Here is a 24,386-nt window from a genome sequence, read left to right as displayed (position 1 = left end):
GATGCCCATGCAGTGATTATTCACCATGACTTCTTATTTAAAATGAAAAAATTGGCCAGGGGTGGTGGTGTATGCCTATAGTCCAGCTACCTGGGAGGCTGAGGCAGGAGGATCACCTGAGGCTCATAGCCTGGGCCACATAATGAGAACTAGTCTCAAAAAAAGAAGAGCCTGGTGTGATGGTGTACACCTGTAATCCCGCTACTCAGGGTGCTCACCAGGAGGATCACCAGCCCTAGCAGTTTAGTGAGACCCTGTCTTACAATAAAAGCAAACAGGACTCAGGATGTGGCTCAGTGGTAAAGCACCCCTAGGTTCAATCCCAAGTACCAAAAATAAAAAGCAAAAAATTCCTCTCTTTCAAGTATTTGCTGTGTATAACAATCTCATATAATCTAGGAGAAAAATTTGTGTACAAATTGATGTATATATATATATTTTTTTTAATAGCAATTAATTCTGTTTTCTTGGTTTTATTTCACAAAATTTTGCATCTTCATAGTTTGTTTAGCAGCAGGTTTGTTTTTAGCCAGATTTGACAATGGTGGATTCCTCCACTGGCCCTTTAAGGCATATTCAGAGATGGGAAAAAAATAAATGTTTATGTAAGTGTACTGAGGGGGGGAAGGAACATCCCTGAAGGATGCACTGCGTGTGTGGGGCTCCGCAATGGCATGAGAATCACTTGGCACCTCAAAATACAGGCGTAGCCGAGAGGTTGAGCACTGCTCAGAAGGAAGGCTCTCAAAAAGAGGAGAAAATATGGTGTTTTTAATTTCCCAGGGCATACAAATTACCCAGAAACACAGGTCCATATGAAAAACAACATCACTGAAAGACGTCCCCTGTACTTTTTTTCTTTTAAGTTGCTACTAAGGGCTAGAGGTGACACAGTGGCAGAGGACTCACCGGCATGTGGGAGGCTCTGGGTTTGATCAAACCCAGATCTCAGCACCACATACACAAAAGCTATGTTGCTCAAGTTTATTGGCCTCTGGGCAGGTCTGTCTGTCATCTAGCCAGATCCTGCTGAATCAGGACAAGTATGTGTAAATGATTTCACTTGCTATTGGCCTCTCTCAACTTGTTTTTTTTTTTTTTAAAAGAGAGAGACAGAGAGAATTTTAATATTCATTTTTTAGTTTTCGGCGGACACAACATCCTTGTTTGCATGTGGTGCCGAGGATCGAACCCGCGCCGCATGCACGCCAGGCAAGCGCGCTGCCGCTTGAGCCACATCCCCAGCCCCGTCAACTTGTTTTAAGAATCCTGAAGTTGTGTGTAATCCCAGCAACTCAGGAGGCTGAAACAGGAAGATTGCAAGTTCAAGGCCACCCTGAGCAATTAGTGAGACCCTATATCAAAATAAAAATATAAAATGGGCTGTCGAAATAGCTCAGTGGTGGAGCAACCTATATTCAGTCCCTAGTGTCACATACACACACGCACAGCATCCTGAAGTTAAGGAGCGGGGAGGGTAGCTCGGTGGCAGAGTGCTTGCCTGGCATGCGAGAGGCTCTGGCTTCCATCCTTAGTGCCCACCAAAAAAAGGAAAAGAATCCTTAGTGTGAGAATTTGAAGATAGAGGAGTCGGGGGAAACTTGTTTGCTGTGACTTGAGACCCTAAGTCCTGCCAGTCCTCACGGCCCTGTTAGAACAGTGCTGCGTCTCCCGGCCACTCTGGGTGGACTCCTGGACGGGGGCTGGACAAAAATAACCACGCCATGACTACAAGTTTGGAAGCTTTAGCCCTCCCTCCATCCTCCATAAAGCCCCTGAGCTTCTGGGGGCCAACATGTGGTGTGCTGGAGGGCACGCCCAGGCAGGCAGTAGCTGCATACCCCTTCCCCATGCCTTGCTCTCTGTGTCACTTCCCTGCAGTTTGTCACCTGTGGCCTTTATAGTATTCTTTGTAATAAATAGGTAAGCAGTCCTCTGAGCCACTCTAGCAAATTAATCAAACTGAAGGTCAGGATCATGGGAACCCTTGATTTAGAGCCAGTCGGGCAGGGATGCAGATCACAGCCAGGGGCTTTGAGCTGGCATCTGACGTGGGAGCAGTGCTGTGGGACCTGGCCCTGAGGCTGTGGGAGCTCCTGCTCTCCAGGTAGGGAGGTGGCATCAGAACTGGTTTGAATTATAGGATCCCCGCCTTGGTGACCCCTGGAGATCTCTTGCTGTTTAAGGAAACCCCTGAATACCTGGCATCGGAAGTGCAGTACAGATGTGTGTAGGGGTGAGAGTAGGGAAATCAGTTTGTGTTTCCTTTCGCTTTCATAACTTCAGTGGATAACAGTAGGGCACTAGCAAGGTAGCTCGATGACCCAGTTCCAGTGTGCCCTGCTCTGCCCAGCTCTCTTCTGATGCTAGGTACACGTCATTGAACAAAACAAAGATTTTTGCCTTCGTGAGGCCTCTGTTCTGGAAGGAAAAGGCAGGCAATAAGTAACCAACAGAGGCTGAGGCAGGAGGATCATGAGTTCAAAGCCAGCCTGATCAAAAGCGAGGTGCTAAGCCCTCTCTAAATAAAATACAAAATAGGTCTGGGGATGTGGCTCAGTGGTCGAGTGCCCCTGAGTTCAATCCCCAGTACCCCAAAATAAATAAATAAATAAAAATCAACAGAAAAGGGTGGCACCTGTTGTATGTTAGAAGAAGGGAGCAGGGGCCAGGGTCTAACTCAGTGGTAGAGCACGTGCTTAGCACCTGCAAGGCCCTAAGTACCATTCCCAGCACCACAAAAGACAACAGTAAGCCTGCGCTGCTCCGTAGGCAGAGGCAGGAGGATCGCTAGTTCTAAGCCAGCCTGGGCAACTTTGTGAGACACTGTGTCAAAAAGGGCTGGAGGTGGAGCCCAGCGGGAGAGCACCTCTAGGTTCAATCCCCAATACTGGGGGGGGGGCGGGCAGGGATGGGGAAGAACACAGGATAGAGTAAGCACTGTGACAGGAGTGAAAGCAAGCAGGGTGCAGGGCCCTGCACGTGGGGAGTGCTGCTTCACACACTGGGCCAGGTTGACCCGTGGCTAAGGGCAGCTTCTTGAAGCTGATGAGGAGTGAGAGGGAAGATGGGCACCCCAGCAAGCGCCCCCAGCGCCAGGCCCAGGCAGGAACACACTAGCTAGCGTTCATACAGGAGCAAAAGTGCAGGGATGGAGCAAGCTGCAGGAGGAGTGGACCCAAGGCAGAGGGGACCAGGAACCACAGCACAGTGGGTTCTGTTGGCCTGTTTGTGGATCGTGGGTTTTATTCTGAGTGAAATGAGTGAGTCTTTGCAGGGTTTGAGCTGAAGAGCATTGTGAACCATTTTTATGATTTAGAAGGAACCACCCAATAACTATGTTAAGAATAGACTGTCAGAGCCAGGCATGTGGCGCAGGCCTGTGATCCAGCCATCAAGGGGCAGAGACAGGAGGATGAGAAGCTTGAGGCCAGCCCTGGGCAACTTAGCAAAACCCTGTCTCAGAATAAAAATCAAAAAGGGCTTCCATGCCTGTATGAGTTTGTCAGAATGAACCCAACAACTGTGTGTAACTATAAGACTCTTACAAAAAAAAAAAAATAGTAATTTAAAAAATTTAAAGGGCTGGGGATTCGGTTCAGTGGTAGAGCACCCCTGGGTGCAATCTCCAGAACCAGAAAGAAAGAAAAAGAAAAGCAGGCAAAACCAGAAGGCAATCTAGGAGATTAGTATAGCCACCCAGGCTAGAGGGGGGTGACTCAGGATAATAGAAGCGATTTAAAAAAAAAAAAATAGTCAAATTCTGGCCACACTCTGAAGAGAGAACCATCAAGACTTGCTGACAGATTGGACGTGGGATGTGAGAAGTTGGAGAAGTGGAAGATGACTCCTCAGATGTGTGACCCCAGTAACAGGAACGAGGGAGTCACCAGCTGAAGTGGCAGAGGCGTGGGCTGAACAGTCATAGATCAGGAGTTGCGCTTTGAAGCTCAAGAGTCTGTTAGGGGCTGGGATATAGCTCAGATGGTATAGTGCTTGCCTCACATGCACAAGGCCCTGGGTTCAATCCCCAGCACCACAAAAATAAATTAATTAATTAATTTTAAAAGTCTATTAAACATCCAAATGAAAATGTTCACTTGTTATTTGTTGGCCATTAATCTTTCACGTGAGTAGATTAATCTTCCAGTGAGTAGCAGAATACTAGCCCTCTAGATACATTGGTTGAATCAAAGAACAAGAGAAGTTATTCTTATTAAGGAAATAAGGATTAGATGACCCCCACTTTATTTTAGGCATGCTGTACATACAGAACAGCGACAAACAGATACCAAAATATTAACAGGTCAAGTGGGATGTGGGTTTTCAAGTGATATTAACTTTATAGTTTCTTTTACTTTTCCGGGAATCTGTATTTTACTAATATCTCAATAAAATTATTTCTATAAGCCAGGCATGGTGGTGAATGCCTGTAATCCAAGTGGCTCCTGAGGCTGAGGCAGGAGGATCACAAGTTCAAAGCCAGCCTCAGCAACTTAACGAGGCCCTAAGCCAACTCAGTGAGACCCTGTCTCTAAATACAAAACAGGACTGGGGATGTGGCTCAGTGTTTAAGCACCCTGGATTCACTACCCAGTACCAAGATGATGATGATGATGATGATGATGATTCCCAAAATTAGAAGTAACAGACTTGAGATATATGTGCTTCTTAATATTGCCATTTTGTGGGACTGGGTTTGTAAATCAGTGGTAGAGTGCTTGCCTTGCATGCGCGAGGCACTGGGTTCGATCCTTAGCACCACATAAAAATAAATGAAGATATTGTGTCCACCTAAAACAAAAAAATATATAGTTTTTAAAAAAGATATTGTGTCTATCTACAACTAAAAAAATATTTTAAAAATAAGCAAATAAATAAATATTGCCATTTCTGCAGAAAAACTGACCAATCTAGAATTTCAACAATGAAAATACAAGCCAGTCTGTTAGAATGGTGCTCTCTCCTGCCGGGTGCAGTGGTGCACATCTGTGATCCCTGCTCCCCAGGGGCTCAGGCAGGAGGAGGATTGCAAGCAAGGTGAACCTGGGCAACTTAGTAAGGCCCTATCAACTTAGCAGGACCTGTCTTAAAAAAGGAAAAGGGCTGGGGATATGGCTCAGTGGTAGAGCACCCCTGGGTTCAATCCCCAGTACCAAGGAAGGAAGGGAAGGGAGAGGAAATTCTCTCCTGCTAAGTCAGTTTTAATTTCACACTGAAAACTTCCTTGTCAGTGTTTCTCCCAGCTGCCGTGGGACACACAGAGCCTACATGTAGATTTTTCATACTTTGCAGGTGTGGGAATCGGCGTGGTCCATGCTGGGTACGAGAGACGCCTGGCCCATCACCTGGGAGCACACAGCACACCCTCTATCCTAGGAATCATAAATGGGAAAATCTCCTTCTTCCACAATGCAGTTGTTCGTGAGAACCTCCGGCAGTTTGTAGAAAGCCTTCTTCCAGGGAACTTGGTGGAGAAGGTGAGTATCTGGGGAGAATATGGCAGGAAGTGGTTTACCAGGTGCCTGGCTGCCCACAGTCTACCTGTGACACTCTCAGACTTGAGTTTCATTTTGAACAGGATAAGATATATTAATTGATCACTTTAAAATGAATCATTTAAATGAAAACTGTAGGAGACTGAAACAGATGAAGTACAGAGACTGAACAAATTCATTCATGTTAATAAGCGTCTTGCAGATTTTACCTTGTTATAGGTAAAATTTCATTTGAGCCAAAATGACTTGTTTTCTAGTCAACAACAACAACAAAAAAATTAGATCCCATAATAGGATAAAAGATTTCTTTGTGGCTCATGAATTGGTTCATGCAGAGTTATTTGTCTTGTGAAAATATTCAAATAAAATTACATTTGCTCATGCATTGAATGTTCATATCTATAGAAAACACCAGATTCCATGAACTCAGTTATTGTTTTGGGGTCTCTGAAAACTTACAGTGATACAACAATATGGATGAAATTCATGAAGAAAAACTTGATCTAAAGAAATCAGACATACAGGGCTGGAGTTGTGGCTCAGTAATCGAGCACTTGCCTTGCATGTATGAGGCACTGGGTTCAATCCTCAGCACCATGTGTAAGTAAATGAATAAAATAAAGGTCCATTAACATCTAAAAAATTTTAAAAAAAAAAGAAAGAAACAGACATATAGTTCATATTAGTTTTTGATTTGTATATTTAAGCATCTTAATGTTTTTCCAAGTGTGTTAGTATAGGGATCAAAGCAACTAGGAAAGGGCTCTTATTGTACTTTAAATAATTCATTCATTCACAATACCAGAGAGGAATTATAAAAATTTCTATAATATTTTTACCTGGGCTGTTTACTGACTGTCCCACCAGGGTTATCCACAGGAGAAAGATTTGTTGGAGTTGGCTTAAAAGGTCAGAGAGCATCACAGGCTCCTAAAAAGATGAGAGGTTGTTACGATAAGTTCTGAGACATTTATAAAACATCTGTTCTTGGGGTGGGGCGGTGGCTTAGTGGTAAAGTGCTTGCCTAGCATGTGTGAGGCCCTGGGTTCGAACCTCAGCACCACATATATAAATAAAATAAAGGTATTGTGTCCATCTACAACTAAAAAATGTATTTAAAAAAAAAATCTGTTCAGTGCCAGGTATAGAATAGTGTTGAGGACACTTTCTGAGCAGCTCCTGGGCTAGAGGAGCTGCGTATTTCCATCCAGTGTTTTGGAGCCCATCCTAAGAATTGGAAAAGGCTTCTTTACAGAAATGGTACCTATAGTGAGTTCGGCAGGTAAGGTGAGAAAAGGAGGGAGTCAGCCGCTCCTTGGTGAGCGGGTTAGATGGGTTTACAGGAACCTGGCTGGGAGAGCCTCAGAGTACCTCCAGGCCCTGCAAGAAACCTGGAAGAACAATTCAAATGTGGAACTTCTAAGTGAAATTACCTGAGGTACAGTGGGATGGGCTACCTTATTTTTATTTATGCCATTTAAAAATGGCAAGTATCGGGCTGGGGATGTGGCTCAAGCGGTAGCGCGATTGCCTGGCATGCATGCGGCCCGGGTTCGATCCTCAGCACCACATGCAAAACAAAGATGTTGTGTCCGCCGAGAACTAAGAAATAAATATTAAAATTAAAAAAAAAAAAATGGCAAGTATCAACCGGACGCAGTGGCGCACACCTGTAATCCCAGCGGCTTGGGAGGCTGAGGCAGGAGGATCACAAGTTCAAAGCCAGCCTCAGCAACAGCGAGGTGCTAAGCAACTCAATGAGACCCTGTCTCTAAATAAAATAGGGCTGGGGATGTGGCTCAGTGGTTGAGTGCCCCGATTTCAATCCTGGTACTGTCCCCCCAAAAATAAGTAAATAAATAAAATGGCAAGTATCAAATATCTTCGGTTTTTGTAGATCAAGAAGTACACTCTCAGGTGTTGGTAGTAGAGTACATGCTTGCTTATTAGCATGCAGGAGACCCCTGCATTCAATCCCCACCATGGAAAAAAAAAATTACATTCTACCATTAAGCAAGAATCAGCTGGGTGCAATGGTGCATGCCCGTAATCCCAGCAACTCCAGAGGCTGAAGCAGAAGGATCAGAAGTTCGAGGCCAGCCAGCACAACTTAGTGAGATCCTGTCTCAAAATAAAAAATGAAAAGGGCAAGGTAGGGAAGTGGCTCCGTGCTTGAACACAACTCCCCCCACCCCCACCCCCAGGTTCAATCTGCAGGACCAGGGGAAGAAAAAAGTTGTCTGTATTTTTTACGTTTTGCAGACAATCTTTTACACATATCTAGTTTTTTAATTTATTTTACGACTGGAGTATAATATAGTTGTTAAGAATAAATATTGAGGGCTGGGGATGTGGCTCAAGCGGTAGCGCGCTCTCCTGGCATGCGTGCGGCCCGGGTTCGATCCTCAGCACCACATACAAAGATGTTGTGTCCGCTGATAACTAAAAAATAAATATTAAAATTCTCTCTCTCTCTCTCTCTCTTTAAAAAAAAAAAAAGAATAAATATTGAAACTAACGTCCTCTTTTCAATTGAAGGTTACAAATAAAAATTACATCCGATTCCTCTCTGGCTGGCAGCAAGAGAATAAACCTCACGTCCTTCTGTTCGGCCAGGGGCCTACTGTGCCACTGCTGTACAAGGTACTTATATCTGGTAAAGTGTTCTTATATTTTAGGTGGAACACTTGTAACCTGTGTGTCTTTTTGTAAGCACTAAGTGAATCTGAGCCTCCCTAACCCATAAAACCAAAATCTGAAAGCTCCATAATCAGAAACTTTCTGAGCACTTTTATGGCACCAGGAGTGGGAAATTCCACACTCGACTTGGTGGATAGGGCACCGTCAAAATGCAGGTGCGCTAGAAATACTGCGTAAAATTACTGTCAGGCTGTGTGTGTCTAGGGGTTGTGGAACAAATCAGGTGTGTCATGGCTCGGCCCTGCCCCCAGGCTGTCTCACTGTGCATATTTTAATATTCCAAAATCTGAAAAAATCCAAAACACTCGTCCCAGGCATTTCAGACAAGGGACGCTCAGCCTGTGCTAGTTAATTGCATGAGAAATGTTTGAAGCCCAGACATTTTCCTCACCAGTGCCCATGGAGCACCTCATGGTGCTGGTTACCTCATGTGCGAGTGCTCTCCGCCCCCAGGTGCCCTCCGTCCCTAGAGGAATCTAGGGGTAGGAATATTATCCATATTCTAGAGACCAAGACGCTGAGGCTCAAGGCAGACATCCAGCCTGCCCCTGGTCTCACTGCATACCTGCTCTTTGTGAGACCCTGGACTACACTTCCCACTCACCTCTGTCATCACTGTGACCTGAGATGAGAGGAAAGTGCCCATCCATTGGCACAGCCACTGCCTTCTGACATAACTCTCCAAACATCCCAGCCTTAGATCTAGTACAAATATCAATAAAATGATTATTTTACTTTATCTGTAGAAAAAAAAAAAAGCTGTTTACTTTTATTGGTACAGTTTTTGTGCTGGAACGCCATGACATTCGGGAGGTGTGGGAGGGTGTAAGAGACCTGGTAGGTCTGTGTGGGGATGTGCATCTCCACCCATTGATGTCAACTTGCCATTTGATTTGTACCTTAGATGGCATGCTATATATAAACTTCATTTTCTTCTCCCTTATGCTCTCACAGTTGACCGCTTTTGCATACAAAGATTATTTGTCATTTGGATATGTATATGTCGGTTTGAGAGGGGTGGAGGAGATGACCAGGCAGTACAACATCAATGTATATGCCCCCACCATCTTGATCTTTAAAGAGCACATAAACAAGCCGGCTGACATGATTCAGGTATGTGAGAATCTCCATGTTTCAAGATAGACTTCACATTTACTTGGGCTTGGTGGCCACACCTGTAATCCTAGTAACTTAGGAAGCTAAGGCAGGAGGATTGCAAGTTCAAGGCCAGCCTCCACAACTCAGCAAGACTCTGTCTCCAAAAAAAGGGTTGGAGCTGTAGCTCAGAAGTAAAGCACTCCTAGATTCAATCCCCGGTAATTTAAATTAAAAAAAAAGAACTATATACTTAACGTAAACTCTCCCAAGGCAAGCTGCTTAGCATAAGTAACACTGGTAGCACCAGTTGTTTCCTGTAGTCTAAGTAATTTGCTTTCCCGGCTATATTGTAGTTTGACTACGTTATAATTTATTAATTCATACTTCTGTCAGTGGCCACTGGGGGGCTTTGAGGAGCAGTGTTGCCATGAATATCATACGTCCCCTGCTGCACCTGAGTTCAACAGGACAGCAGTTTCATAATGTGGTCACGGCCTTGGGAGTTCCAAAGACCCTTTAAGAGGGAATCCGAGGTGAAGCTGACTTCATGATAACACCAAGACATAATTTGCCTATTTCACTGTGGTGACATTTGCACTGACAGGACAAACAGCAGTGGGTAAAGCTGTCAGCACCTGTGCAGGAATCAGGGCTCTGTAAAACATTTCTGCAAAAATGAGTGGAGTGAGGCTGGAACTTGATGAAAACAACTGATGGCATCCGTTGCCAGTGATAAAATTCGGACTTCCAAGAAAATTTGAAGTTCAGAAAATTTACATTGGCAAATTGACAGCTCTTCAGAACTTTCTGATTAGATTGGTCCATCAATGCGATGTGATTCTTTTTCCGATAGGTATAATTAACCATATCAATGTACTGAAAGTCATTGAACAAATATTCCAAATGACCAATGCATGATATTATAGAATCAGGAGTGTTACTAAAATAGAACATGAAAAAATATCCATTCTAAGTAAAAGGTAATTGATAAACTATCCAGCATTTATTGTATCAACGCAGCAATTAACCCTAAAGAAACTACCATTAATTGAGTTTTGATATAGCAAAGATTAGTCACAGATATCTGAAAACAAGCCTCCCTTTTCCAACTGTATTATCTGTGGGAAGTAGGGTTTCAGCCCTGGCAATCAGTGGGGTGGGATATTGAGCCTAATAAAATGTTATCACTGCACCCTATAATCCCAGTGACTCTGGAGGTCAAGGCAGGAGGATCACAAGTTCAAGGCCAGCCCTGGAAACTCGGCAAGATCCTGTCTGAAAATAAACTAGAAAGTGCTGGAGATGTGGCTCACTGGTAGAGCACCTGAGGTTTGATCCTCAGTGCCCCTCAAAATAAAAAATTTTAAAAAGAGCTGGACATGTAGCTTATTGATAGAGTGCCCCTGGTTTAATCTCTCTCTCTCTCTCTCTCTCTCTCTCTCTCTCTCTCTCTCACACACACACACACACACAAAGTTCTGGTCAGAACAAATGTGAAAGTCGATATGAAAATCATATCCTTTGTTTTGGCATCCAGGGAAGTTTGGGTGGTTTTTGTTTGTTTGTTTGTTTTTTTGAGAGTTTTTGGGGGTTGTTTTGTTTTTGTTTTTCTTCAAAAAGCATCTTGGCTATTTTTAGTCTTTTGTACTTTTTTATATATATTTTAAATTCTGTCCACCAAGTTACATCAAAAGAAACACACACACACACAAAAAAAAAAGAAACAGAAAAAAAAAATCTACTGGGGTTTCGAGAGTTTGTACTGATTGTTTAAATCAGTTTGAACACAATCGGTTTGGGGAGTTTGTACCAATTCTTTAAATCGATCTTTACAAATCTGAGCCTTCTAGCCCGTAAACATGACGACTCTGTGGGATTTGCTTGGGTGCTTTGTGTGTGTGTCTCCCTAAGGTGTTATGATTTTCCCTGTGAAGAAATTTTTTTCTCAACTTATTTCTGATACCTCATACTTTCATGCTATTAGAAAGGGAATCTTTTTTGTTACATTTTCAGTTTGCTGGCATAAAACATATAGTTGACTTTTAAATACTGATGCTGCATGATCATCCATCACTCTTGCCAAACACTTACTGGTTTAAAAAATTGATCTCTGTCATCTTTTGGATTTACTAAGTACACAATTGTATCATCTGAGATTAATGACAATTTTGCTGCTTCTTCCACCCCCACCCCTTTTTTTTTTTTTTTTTTTGATCCTTTCTTGCACTGAGCTCTGGTATAGATGAGAAGTGGCATGACGGGAGGGGCACCTTGTGTTTAATCTTAAACTGCTTTTGGCAGTCCCCCAATAAGTATTTCTCAGAAGGCTTTTCAGAGATACTTTTTATCAGATTCAAGAAGTTCTCTGTTCCTTAGTGACTGAGTTCCTCCATGAATGCTGTAGATTCTTATCCTGAGCTGTGTTTCACATCTGTTAGATCCTAGACTGGCTTTGAACTCCTGGGCTCAAGCCATCTTCCTGCCTCAGCCTCCCAAGTAGTAATTTTGACAGTATTTTTCTTTTAATTCTAAATGTATTCTAATATCTGATAGGCTTTTTTCTTAGGTAAATGGCTTATTCAAAATGTGTTTAATTTCCAAACATAAAAGTGGATTTCTGGCTTATATTCATATTAAGTTTTAGTCTGATTCATATTTTTAGTCTGCGGCCATGCCACTCTGAACGCACCCAAGCTTATCTCATATTAAGGTTTAGTTTAATCACATTATGTTCTATGAACCTGCTGCCTCTGATTTCAGTCCTTCAAAATGTATAAAACAGTCGTCATGTGATTTTTTTTTATTTTGGTACTGGGGATTGAACCCAGGGGCACTTAACCACTGAGTCATATCCTCACCCCTTTTTATTTTTGTCTTGAGACTGGATCTTGCTGAATTGCTTAGTGCCCAACTAAACTGCTGAGGCTGGCTTTGAACTTGCGATCCTCCTGCCTCAGCCTCCCAAGCCACTGGGATTTCAGGTGTTCAGGCTTGTGCTACTGCACTTGGCCCTCATATGATTTTGTAGTCTGTCTTTAATGTGAAGTAACATTGTTACTTGGGAGTTTATTTTTAATTGTACAGCTTGCTACAGATCCTGAATGGAAATATATTTGCCTAAAATTCAAAGTGACTGACTTTTTAAATTGTCAGCATGAAACAACCTACAGAAGTTCTCTGTGGAAAGACCCCTTGACTTTTGCTTTGACCGGAATAGCAACATCATTCCTCTCATCCTGCATGGTTGGCCTAGGTCACTGTATTCATTTACTCAGACTGGCCCATCTAACCCGGTTTTCTTACTTTAGCCAGGGTCCACCAGGTTTTTATTAGTCTTTTAAGTAAAGTCAACTTGCAGTGAGAAAACTGAATCCAGTTAATTGCTTCTTGGTTCTCCCCCAGGCTCGAGGTCTGAAGAAGCAGGTCATTGAAGACTTTATAACCCAAAACAAGTACCTATTGGCAGCCAGGCTTACCAGCCAGAAGTTGTTCCATGAGCTCTGCCCAGTGAAACGATCTCACCGACAGAGGAAGTAAGGCCCAAGGCTTTTCCTGTCTTGGAGTTTACTACAGGGGAACTGATCACCCACCTGGTGACAGCATTTATTCTTCATTTGTCAATGAAGGTACCTTAGGGTACCTTAGGGCCAAATTTTTGGTTGTGCCAGCCTGGCCTCGGGGTCAGAGCACACCAAGATGTAACACTTTAGCTGGAACCTGACAGACAAGCAGATGTTAGCAGGTGTCAGGAGGCAGGTCCCTTAGTGAAGCATGAGCATGACTGTTCCTCTCCCTACAGAGCATGCATGCAGGGCGAGTCCCTGGAGGTCTGGAGAGAGCCAGGACAACAGTTAAATGATAGGGAAAGTGAGGTAGGGTGCAGAGGAAATGTCAGAATGATTAGCCTGTGATTTCAGTAAAGAATGTGGAATGTGATTGTGCAGAGTGTCTAAAAAGCCTGGAAATACAGGGAAATGTCTCGTATACCTTTTTCAGATAGGTACAATTAATGAATCAGTGGGGCTTTAAATTTAGGATTATTTTATCTGTAAAAGGTATCTGATCATATTGTTTGAAAATATTGTTTAAATTTTAAAAATCCCCCTGTATTTTCAGACTTTGCCAATTCCTTTATAGTCTGAGAGGGAAGGAAAAAAAAAAAGACGTTAATTAGATTTTTAAAGAGTGTCCTGAACTATAAGGATTGTCATTTACATAAAACGTGTTCCAAACCCACACGCCTGGCTTCCTTACCGCTGCGGCCCTGGAGCAGGCCCCGCCTCCCATGCAGCCTCCTGCTCGCCTCTGCGCCGTCTCCTCCTCCTCTGCTCCAGGCGGGTTCTCCACACACCAGCCGTGATCTCAAACACCCAAACCCATCACTCCCCATCCTGGGGTCTCCATGCTGTGGTTCTCTCTACCCGGGACACTCTGGCCTTGTTGCCTCTTGTGCATACTTCATTCAGGTCTCTGCAGAAGTGTTACCTTCTCAGGTGCCATTTCCCTCACCAACCCATGACCTCCCCCAACACTGGCCTCTCTATATCCCTTTCTCCTCTCTTTCTTAGAGCACTGGTTGTTTATTGTGAAATCTATTTGTTGTCTGTCTTCCTCACTGGAACGTGAGCTCTGAGGGCAAGGAAGTCCTCTGTCTTCCCTGGCATGTAGCAGGTGCTCAGTCAATGTTCAGGAGAATGAATGGCTGAGCTTACATTGGAACCTTGCAAAGGAAGCTCCTTCAGAATGAGGTTTGGTGGCCGCTGTCCTAAGATAGATTCAACTAGTCTTCCCTGTGGTAGCAGAACTGGGACAAGATGACTTCCTTAAAAGGACCTTCTGCATCAAGGATCAAGGCCCAGTTGCCTAAAAGAAATTCCTAGATGTTATGGAGTTGGGTGTGGGGAGAACATTACTAGTCTGGAAAAGGAACAGGTCATTACTGACTTGGAAGTCTCAGAGATGGCAGCTCGCAAACTGGGCACGATGATGGGCGCCTGTAATCCCAGCTACTTGGGAGGTTGAGGCAAAATAATTATAAGTTCAAGGCCAGCATGGGCAACCTAGCAAGACCCTGTCTCAATATAAAGAATAAAAAGAGAGCTGGGGATGTACTCAGTGGTAGAGTGCTTGCCTTGCATGCACAAGGCCCTGGGTTCTAATCCGCAGCACCACATTAAAAAAAAAAAAAAAAATCTGCCCCTGGGGTGGACTCAGCAACATATTGAAGGCAATAAATGAAGAAAAAAGAATTTAAAAAAAGAAAAGAAAGGACCAGGGATGTAGTTCAGTGGTGGAGCACACCACTTTCAATCCCCAGGATCACAAAAAAATAAATTTAAAAAAGAGATGGCAGCTCTCCTGATGCACAATATCTTCTTCACCCTGCAAAGTGACTCCTCCTACCCTTCATCATGGATTGCAGATTCTGGCCCTGCCCAGGAACTGGTTATAGTCCTCTCTCTCCTTCTCATGCAGGTACTGTGTGGTCTTACTGACTGCTGAGGCTCCCAAGTTGAGCAGACCCTTCGAGGCCTTCCTGTCCTTTGCCCTGGCAAACACGCAGGACACCGTGCGGTTCGTCCACGTCCACAGTGGGCGGCAACAGGAGTTTGCCCGCAGCCTGCTGCCGGACAGCGAGGTGTTTCAGGGGAAGTCAGCGGTGAGCCACGGATTCTCTCCTGACCCAGCCCCTTCACAAGCACTGCCCTCGCTTCCGTTTCCTTCTTTCTGGGGGACGTTGACTACAGATTCCAAAAATCTGGAACCTTCCGGGCCCTGTTTTGTAAGGCTACCCTGACAACAGTCTTCCACGTGGTCATTTCACCTCCTAGAGGTCAGCCTAGGCCTCCACAGAAGGCATCTCTCCTATGAGTAAAGGTTAAGGTACATCGGTCCATCTCATCAGGTTGCCCAGATCTGGTCTGCAGAATCCAAGATGCCAGATTTTACAAAACCGTAGGCACTGATGGTACTCCTGGCAACTTCCCCCGCCTTCTGCCTTTTCCGCTTCATCCTAATGGATTTCTCCTTTTTCCCTCTTCTCCAGAAGCATGAAGTTCTCCTCTTGGAGATGTAGCTAGTGGTAGAGCATTTACCTAGGCCCTGGGTTCCATCCCTTGCACTGGGGAAAAAAAAGAAATTCTTCTCTGTCCTCATTTTGGTAATCATGAAAAAATTTTCTAAAAAAACTAAGGTTTTGGGGACTGGGGCTGGGGCTCAGTGGTAGAGCGCTTGCCTAGCATGCGTGAGGCACTGGGTTCGATCCTCAGCACCACAAACAAATACATAAATAGATTAATTAAATAAAGGTTCATTGCCAACTAAAAAAAAAAAAACACTAAGGTTTCATTTATTAAATTATAGAACGAAGCCTATTGAGGGGGAAGAAAGAGCTTTAACTTTTGACAAAAGCTTTGAAAATTCACCATGAAAATGATTCTTCTGGGAGCTGAGCCAGAAGAATGACTTGAACCTCAGAGTTCACAGCCAACCTGAGCAACATAATGAGACACCTGTCTCAAAAAATAACAACAGCTCCTTTTATGAGAAAGATTTCAATCTCTTGCAAATATTTTAGACTCTTTAGCATTTATGTTTGAGCCTACTGTGACTTCTCTCATCCATCCTCCCTGCAAAAATACAAACGACTATAACTTATGATGCTTTTGAGACTTCTCATGATATTTCTCTCCTTGTCTCCCAGGTGTCTATTTTAGAAAGACGTAACACGGCAGGAAGGGTGGTGTATAAAACCCTGGAAGATCCCTGGACTGGGAGTGAGAGTGATAAATTTATCCTTTTGGGTTACCTCGACCAACTGCGGAAAGATCCAGCTCTTCTGTCCTCTGAGGCTGTGCTCCCCGACCTAATGGACGAGCTTGCTCCCGTGAGCATCATCACCAGGGAGGGTGGGCTGCCAGGGGGCCCATGGACTGCCAGGGCCAGCAACTAAGTCCTGCTAAGAGCAGAGTGTCACAACAGCTCAGTGCTGTGGGGTGGGGACCCTCCTCTGGTCAGTGCTGACCATGTCCATTTTCTCCCTTGATAGATCTTTCTCCTCCGGTGGCTCTACTCTGCCTCTGACTACTTGGCCGACTGCTGGGACGGCATATTCCATAGCAACTGGTAGGAATGATGCTGGGATGGGGTGCCCTTCATCTGCTAATACCGGCGTCACCCATTTTCTTTTGGAAAGAGCCCATCCTCCCTTGAGTTCTGTTTCTTTCTCTTTTTTAATTGCAGAGCTGTGGATTGCACCCAGGGGCACTCTACTACTGAGCTACATCCAAAGTCTTTTTCACTTTATTTTGAGACAGGGTCTTGCCAAGTTGCCTCAGACTGATGTTCTCTGGGATCACAGGCGTGCACTACCATGCCCGGCCTACTTTGATTTCAGTGTGCACTTAACATAGCAAGTGGAAGAACTTTTACAGTTTCCATTCACTGCCCACCTGCTTGCTTTCAGCAACTTCACTTTTTTAAAAATTTGTCAATGAACCTTTCCCATTGGCTGGGAAAAGATGACCCACTGCCCTTCCAGAGAGCAGAGCTAGGGCCTGGCACGTGGAGTCCGTTTGCAGGTGCACCAGTGAAGCAGCACAGTGGGCACAGCAGGATGCCCACGCTGCCTCTCCTGAAGGGCAGAACCACCTCGAATTCACACTTCTAACTCCTGGCACCCAGCAGGGCCCCCTGAAAGATGGCACGCCCTTGGTGGGTGTTGCAAGAGCATAGAGTTTTAGAACAGCAGCCCTGGGGGAAATCATGAAAAACCATCATTCCCTCCCTGCTCCATGCCTTAACCCCATCTGGATTATCCTTTCTTACTACTTATCTGTATATGTATATAGATATATAGATACATATATATATATATATATATATGGAGATATAGATAGATAGATAGATATACACACACACACAGATATAATGGGCTGGGGCTATAGCTCAGCATAGAGAACTTGCCTAGCACTTGTATGGCACTGAGTTTGATCCTCAGCACCACATAGAAATAAATGAAGGTTAAGAATATATAATAAATATGTAAAATATATACATATAATAAAGTTGAGATCATTCCACAGCCGTTTTAATCACTGATATCTCAGCATCAGAAGGTTGGTCCACATTTACAATTTAAATCCTTTTTATCCTGTCGTGTCCGCCACAGAGCTTCCTAAGCACAACCCATTATGCTGAGATCCCCAGTCAGACTTCCTGAATGAGCTGTTTGAATCAGGAGGACACGACCTCCCCCTCCCCGCCGCCCCAGAAGCAGCGCTGTCTGCTGGGATGACGGCTTCTGGGCTGGGTTGTTTCTTCTGAGAACTGAGAGAAGAAACTAAAGCCCGGCACTGCGCAGGCACTCACCCAGCTGTGCTCTTGGTTTCAGGCGGGAGATGATGCCCCTCCTGTCCCTCATCTTCTCTGCCCTCTTCATCCTCTTCGGCACGGTCATCGTCCAGGCCTTCAGGTGAGTGCAGAGGGCTGCCCACAGCTTATGTGCTCTTTTTTCATAAAATTTCTTCTCATTATTTTTCCCCACATTTTTTGCTGGTGCATTATTATTGTCATCATGTTGGGGGTCATCACGTGTTCATTTATACATACAATATCCTTTTTCCTTCTTTAGTGACTCAAATGACGAGCGAGAGTCCCACCCTCCAGACAAAGAGGAAGCCCCTGAGAAGGTCGGGAAGACTGAGCCGAGCTTCACCAAGGAGAACAGCAGGTTTCTCCCACACCACCTCTGCTGCCCTGGGCGCCCGCCCCGCAGATCCCCGAGCTGTGTCAGGACACGAGTGTGTAGAGTGGCTGGCTCCGCTCCTGAGTGGGAGATGGGAATACAGGTTGAGCGCCCCTGATTAAGACCCAGAATCTGAAATGATCCAGGATCTGAAATTTTTTAGCACCAACTTAACACCACAAGTAAAAAGTTCCATACCTGATTTGTATGACGGGTCATAGTCAAAATGCGGGTGCACCAGACACACAGTGTGACGTTCCCTCTGGGCTGTGTGGGTAAGGGGTACACAGAACATAGGTTAATTCCATGTTTGGATTTGGGTGTAACTGGGCACAGTGGCACACGCCTGTAATCCCAGCTGCCTGGGAGGCTGAGGCAGGAGGATCCCAAGTTTAAGGCCAGCTTCGGCAACTTAGTGAGACCCTGTCTCAAACAGTATAAAGGATTGGGGATGTGTATTAGTGGTAAAGCACCTCTAGGTTTAATCCCTAGTATTAAAAAAAAAAAAAAAAAAAGCAGATTTGGGAGCTTGCCCTACGATATCTCATTATATGTATGCAAATATTTTAAAACATGGAAAAATCTAGGGCTGGGGTTGTGGCTCAGTGGTAGAGCACTAGCCTGGCACATGCAGGGCCCTGGGTTCGATCCTCAGCACCACATAAAATAAATAAATGAAGGTGTTGTGTCCAACTACAACTAAAAAATTTTTTTTAAATGTGATGTTTATCTTTAATAAATAAACAAACAAACAAATAAATAAAACATGGGAAAATCTAAAACCTGAAACGCTTCGTCCTGAGTATTTCAGATGGAGGATACTCAGCCTATCCAGGGAAAGGCAGCTGCTGGCTCATGTTCACTAAGACCTCCTAGGCATCTAGACATACGACCTACTTACTTTATGCCCTGGGACTTTGCTTTCTCAGTCACAGATGTAATAATGAAGGCAGGAAGTGAAAAAGCACATCAGGCCACGTATAGTGGCGCACACCTGCAATCCCAGTGACTTAGGAGGCTGAGGCCAGCCTCCTGGCCTCACAGGTTTGAGGCCTGTCTCAGAAAGTAAAAAGGACCAGAGATGTAGGAGTGCTTGCCCAGCACATGGGAGGCCAAAACTGCAACCCACACATACACACAACCAGGAAGGTGGTAGTTTACCCAGAAGCAGAGTGGCATGACACCATAATTCATAACAGTGTGGATGACTGATCTGTTGAGAGCACACAACCAACATCAAGGGACCTGGGTCTCTGCAACAAAGCAGACCAATGGCTGCCTCCGTAGCGCCACCCTTCAGCCTCAGGAGAAGGGCTGCTGTAGGCCAAGGGCTACTTACTAAATCAAGGTCGTCTTGTCCTGCCACATCAGAGTCATTATTAAATAACGTGGTCTGGTTCAAATACAGCCTCTCAGCCAAGTGCAGTGGCACACATCGGTAATTCCAGCAGCTCAGGAGATGGAGGCAGGAGGATCCCAAGGTCAAAAGCCAGCCTCAGCAAATTAGTGAGCCCTAAGCAACTTGGCAAGACCCTGTCTAAAAATAAAAATAGAATAAAGGGAGCTGTGGACGTGGCTCAGTAGTCAAGCACCCCTGGGTTCAATCCCTGGTACAAAAAAAAAACAACACAGTGTATCATTCAACCTGTTCCCTTTTAAAGTAGTGGCATCAGCTGCCCTGGTAACATCTTAACTTCTCCCCGTTTCCCCACAGCAAGATTCCTAAGAAAGGCTTCGTGGAGGTAACAGAACTCACGGATGTGACATACACCAGCAACCTGGTGCGCCTTAGGCCAGGCCACATGAACGTGGTCCTCATCCTGTCCAATTCCACCAAGAACAGCCTGCTGCAGAAGTTTGCCCTGGAGGTGTACTCGTTCACTGGGTAAGCGCGGTGTGAGGAAAGAGAACCCAGAAAGGAAAAGACCTCAGCGGATCAGAGATTCTTTGTGAAGCGGTGGAGGGGCACAGTTTCAAGAGGGAACTGGCACTGGCTACGGCCAAGGGCCGAGCTGTGTAGGGTTTATTAGTGCCTATCAGGGGAGGAGTTGGTCAGATACTTTTGGGGGTCACGGGAACCTGGGCAGATCTGGGAAATGACGAGAGGTCAGAGCCCTAAGTTTCTTTTTTCCTGAGGGGTTGTAAGTTTACCGCCTTCAAGGAGTCTGCGGGGGTGTGGAAGCCGCAGGGAGAGAGGGAGCAGGTGTGCACCTTTGGGTGAAGGGCCCCCGGGGACCACCGTGCCCACTCCTCTGTGGCTGTGGGCTTGATCCATGCAGCGAGGTCTTGGACACTTCGGGCCATCACGGGGGCCCTCTTTTCCCCCTCAACTTTCATGATCTCTGTTCAGAACAGAGCTTGAGATCCATGCTGCTCCCTGAGCCCTTCAGAAAACAGACTGTCCCCGCCACTCTCTGAGCCAGCAATGGGTCGGGGCGGGTGAGTGAGCCAAGGGACTGTCACAGGCCCTCGGCTTCTTCCTGTGTCCAGGCCCCTCCTTTTCCTTTCCTTTCCAGTCTGACTGGCGTGGGAAGCGCCCTGAGTCCGCCCCTTCTCCCCACAGCAGCAGCTGCCTGCACTTCTCCTTCCTGAGCCTGGACAAGCACAGAGAGTGGCTGGAATACTTACTGGAATTTGCTCAAGACGCAGCCCCGATCCCAAACCAGTATGACAAGCACTTCCTGGAGCGGGACTACACTGGCTACGTCCTGGCCCTGAACGGCCACAAGAAATACTTCTGCCTCTTCAAACCCCAAAAAACAGTGGAAGAGGAGGAAGCCATGGGGTCCTGCGGTGACCTCGACCCCTCCCTCCCCCTGGGCGAGTCTCGGGGGAGACCCTCCTGCGGCCTGGGACCCCGGCCCATCAAGGGAAAGCTGAGCAAGTTGTCCCTGTGGATGGAGCGCCTGTTGGAAGGGTCCCTGCAGAGGTTCTACATCCCCTCCTGGCCCGAGCTAGACTGAGAGGCTTCAAAAAGAGATGTGAACTCTCCAGCTTTTTAACATGCCCCAGGAACAGGTATTTTTCAGGACTCAGTCACCACGGACAAAGCATAGATTTTAGATTCCTCTTTTAGAACAGTGGTGGGAAGAACCTCTCCGTCCGGCCCTCACTCCCGTCCTCACCTGGGAGGGAAACACGCTACAGGTTCAAATTCTCTAGATCAAAATATTTCCCTTTGGGTTTTTTGACATCAGTTGAATGCCGCACTATTTAAATAGACTGCTCATTCCCTCCTCTTTGCTGCCCCTGTCCCGGGCTCACACCACCTGCCCCTTCCTGGCCCTTCATTGGAGAAACAGCGGCACCCAGACGGAACCTCAGGAGCCTGTCCCACAAGTCCAGTCACTTACCCCTGCGCACCCTCAGGCCCACGCTGGCCCCTGCTGAGCTTCTGCCCAGGCGCATGCTCCCCACCCTGACCACCACCTTGCCTTCTCGGCCTGCCCCTTGAACGAGGCCTGGTGCCAAGCAGTCTCATGCACAGTGGTGGTTGTGGGAGTCAGTGGCAAGAAGTGCATCTTGCGGGGGATCCCCCACAGCAGTTTGCCAGCCACAGCTTTGAAAGGAAAGGGTCTAGAGGGGTCTCCGCATAGGAGCCTGTTTCCTCCCCAGCCAGGGGAAGGGAGGTCTGGGCAGCGGCTGGAGGGATCCTTTGTGAGCATCACATCACCCCTCCATCCCGGGGAGGAGTCTGCCCAGCAAGAGCACTGTCATGACTTTGAGCCGTTGACCTGTACGTTCTCAGATGCCTTTCTGCCTGTCGATTGTAGGGTGTGGATATTAGGAGCCATAACTTGTGATCTTGTTCTCTGAACGTAGATAAGCTGCTATATAAAGCCAGTAGATGTCAGACTGAAAACAGATTATTCCTGCCTGCCAGAGTCGGGGAGGAAGCTCTTCACTCCGGTGGCGTCTGTCTAGTAACACTCTAGACACATCTTTGTATCAAGGAACTTAAACCCTCAACAACTGTATTTTGAATACTGTTACACAAAAAATGCTTTGTCTTCAAGTCGTCTTTTGTGACAGGTGAGCTCAGATGGACTCTAGGCCCATTTTGCAAGCAGCCTGCCTTCCTCCTCTGGCTGTGCTTTGGCACTGCGGCTTTGTCGCTGTTACCCTCTCCCTCAACGGTCAGCTCTGGGTTTGCTGCACACTCTACATGGGCTCTGGGTCCCTTGAGGGCAGGCCTTTGTTTTTAGGGCCAGACCATCAGGAATTTGGACAATTTCCAAGAGTGGTCTGTCTGTCAAAGCAAATGCCCTTTTGTAGAGTAAAGGGCAAAAATCAGGGATGGGTCATTTACTAAGTTAGTATTTCTTTAATCATAATTGCTTTAAACCAAGCCACTTGGATCCTGAATAATTTAAACCTTGAGCTACAGTGGTAAATAATAAATCATATGAGCCCAGGAATTCATACAGCTTCATGGAGTCAGGCTAGAGCTTTATTTAAATATAAATAAATCACTGCCAGGGCTTCATTCTTCCCACGATCCTTTGGAAGTGGATGCTCACTCTGGAATCCCTGTCTTGTGGCACCCAGCCCCAAGAGCTCCTCAGCTCTTTGATACACCAGTCCTTAAAATTAATTTCTGGAGTTTTGTTTGGATACTAGGGACTGAACCCAGGGACACTTTACCACTGAGCCACACTCCCAGCCCTTTTTATTTTTTGAGACAGGGTCTCACTAAGTTGCTTAGGGCCTCGCTAAGTTGCTGAGGCTGGCTTTGAATTTGTGATCCTCCTGCCTTCGCCTCTGAAGCCACTGGGATCACAGGTGCGCTGTGCCCTGCCGTTGTCTGGATTTTTTATGGCCTGTTGCTCATGTGAACAGTGCTTTGTTCCATTGGCAGGCTTTTGTTTTTAATTTCTGGTACTAATGAAAAACCAAAAATTCCCCCCGATTTTCCCCCCTTTTTGTACTATTAAAATGAAGAGAACCTACAGACCACTGCACTTTCCATTTGCACTAGGAAAGGAAAATGGTGATTGGAGTTGACAATAATCCCGGCAAATATTTCAGTCCAAAAATTCTGCAGCTCTGTCGGGGGCTGATAGATGTGTTCCACGAGGACGCTAGGGAGCTTTTTAGATTGAATTTTATCCTTAACCATGCAAGCCTTTCCTTCTGAATGTTATTTCCATGAGTTTTATTTTGTGTCAAATGTATGAGCCGTTGTCACACTCAGCCAGTGCCACCACTTCTCATTCTGATGTACGTAATCACCGAACCCAGTTGGGGTGTAACTCTCTAGTCTTCAAATATCAACGCTGATGTTCTCAGAGGTGGGTATTTCTGGTCTGTACAGACTGTGCGTCATGTTTAGCAGAGGAATGAGAACTAGCCTGAAGTGAGTCTTTGTAGAATACTCTCCCATCTCAGAAATACTTGTTTATCGCTCAGGTATTTGTCTAACACTGACGTCCTTGGCCCTTCCTCTCCACCAGCAGGACTGCCCCGCCTGGGAGGCATCCTGGTCTCCCAGGAGAGCTGGGTTGTGGTTTTCAAATAGGTGGAACTCCTCCTGATTCACATCCTCTTCTACTCTAGCCTGTTACTTATTATCATCCTAATCAGTTTGCAGCTGCCATTAGTGCTTAAGAGTTCCCGTGGTGTAGAAAGACAGGGGAACTATTGTTAAGTGATTTGCTTTGTTTGGGAATAGAAATTGGAAACAAACACCCAGCCTTGTTTTGTTTTGGGTCCCTTTAAAATAGAACTTAAAAGCTGATGCAGGGGCGGGGATACAGCTCAGTAGGTAGAGTGCTTGCATCTAGTGCAGAAGGCCCTGGGTTCAATCCTCAGCACCACACACACACACACACACAAAAACTACTAAAGCTGATACAGGGCCTGGGGAGTGGCTACACCTGCCTACAACCCTAGCACTGCAAAATAAAGAAACATGCAAAACACTCTTAGCCTCAACTTACATTGTCTCTTGAAAAAACACACGCCATATGGCAGCTGCTGACCCTGTTGAGTTTATTCAGAAAGATGATGGTACTTGGGAGACATATCTAAGAAGGTGACTATTTTGCACTTTTGATACCCTTAGGAACGAATAACTTATTTGGCAAATTGTGTCTTTTTTATGTTTTAGGGTTTTTTGTTTGTTGTTTTTTTAAGTTTTGTTTTTTGTATTGTGAACAGGCACTGAAGCTGATATTGTTTTAAGACTATTACAGACTGGAAACAAATAAACTATTTTAATGTGTGATGACTGTGGGTAGCTCTTGAACTGCAAGATGATCATCTTGAAGTTTCTCTCAGCAACGCTTGGGATCAGCACAGCCCAGCTGCAGATTTCAGGAACTGCTGGCCAGAAGAGCGTGTTG

General features: G+C 45.5%; 1 protein-coding gene across 5 annotated transcripts in view; it reads left to right on the top strand.

Moving 5' to 3' along the window:
• Dnajc16 (DnaJ heat shock protein family (Hsp40) member C16) overlaps nucleotides 1-24,268 on the top strand; it is a 39,113-nt gene extending 14,845 nt beyond the window's left edge. For 4 of the 5 annotated variants that reach the window (XM_046468851.2, XM_046468857.2, XM_046468854.2 and 1 more), the window contains 11 exons: nucleotides 5,296-5,480; nucleotides 8,037-8,141; nucleotides 9,153-9,311; nucleotides 12,699-12,829; nucleotides 14,772-14,955; nucleotides 16,000-16,182; nucleotides 16,345-16,421; nucleotides 17,689-17,769; nucleotides 17,929-18,027; nucleotides 19,757-19,927; nucleotides 20,606-24,268. In XM_046468851.2, the coding sequence (XP_046324807.1) occupies nucleotides 5,296-5,480; nucleotides 8,037-8,141; nucleotides 9,153-9,311; nucleotides 12,699-12,829; nucleotides 14,772-14,955; nucleotides 16,000-16,182; nucleotides 16,345-16,421; nucleotides 17,689-17,769; nucleotides 17,929-18,027; nucleotides 19,757-19,927; nucleotides 20,606-21,005 (1,775 nt within the window). In that variant the 3' untranslated portion in view covers nucleotides 21,006-24,268. The remainder of the gene's footprint in view (nucleotides 1-5,295; nucleotides 5,481-8,036; nucleotides 8,142-9,152; nucleotides 9,312-12,698; nucleotides 12,830-14,771; nucleotides 14,956-15,999; nucleotides 16,183-16,344; nucleotides 16,422-17,688; nucleotides 17,770-17,928; nucleotides 18,028-19,756; nucleotides 19,928-20,605) is intronic. The other variant, XM_046468855.2, reaches the window with a different exon arrangement.
• The last annotated feature ends 118 nt before the right edge of the window (nucleotides 24,269-24,386 follow it).

This window comes from Marmota monax, unplaced genomic scaffold (genome assembly GCF_021218885.2).
Source record: "Marmota monax isolate L192 unplaced genomic scaffold, Marmota_monax_Labrador192_F-V1.1 WCK01_AAM20220418_F8-fsc00008, whole genome shotgun sequence".
Taxonomy (NCBI): Eukaryota; Metazoa; Chordata; class Mammalia; order Rodentia; family Sciuridae; genus Marmota; species Marmota monax.
The sequence above is the reverse complement of the archived record's forward strand: the minus strand, read 5'-3'. Positions and strand labels throughout refer to the sequence as shown.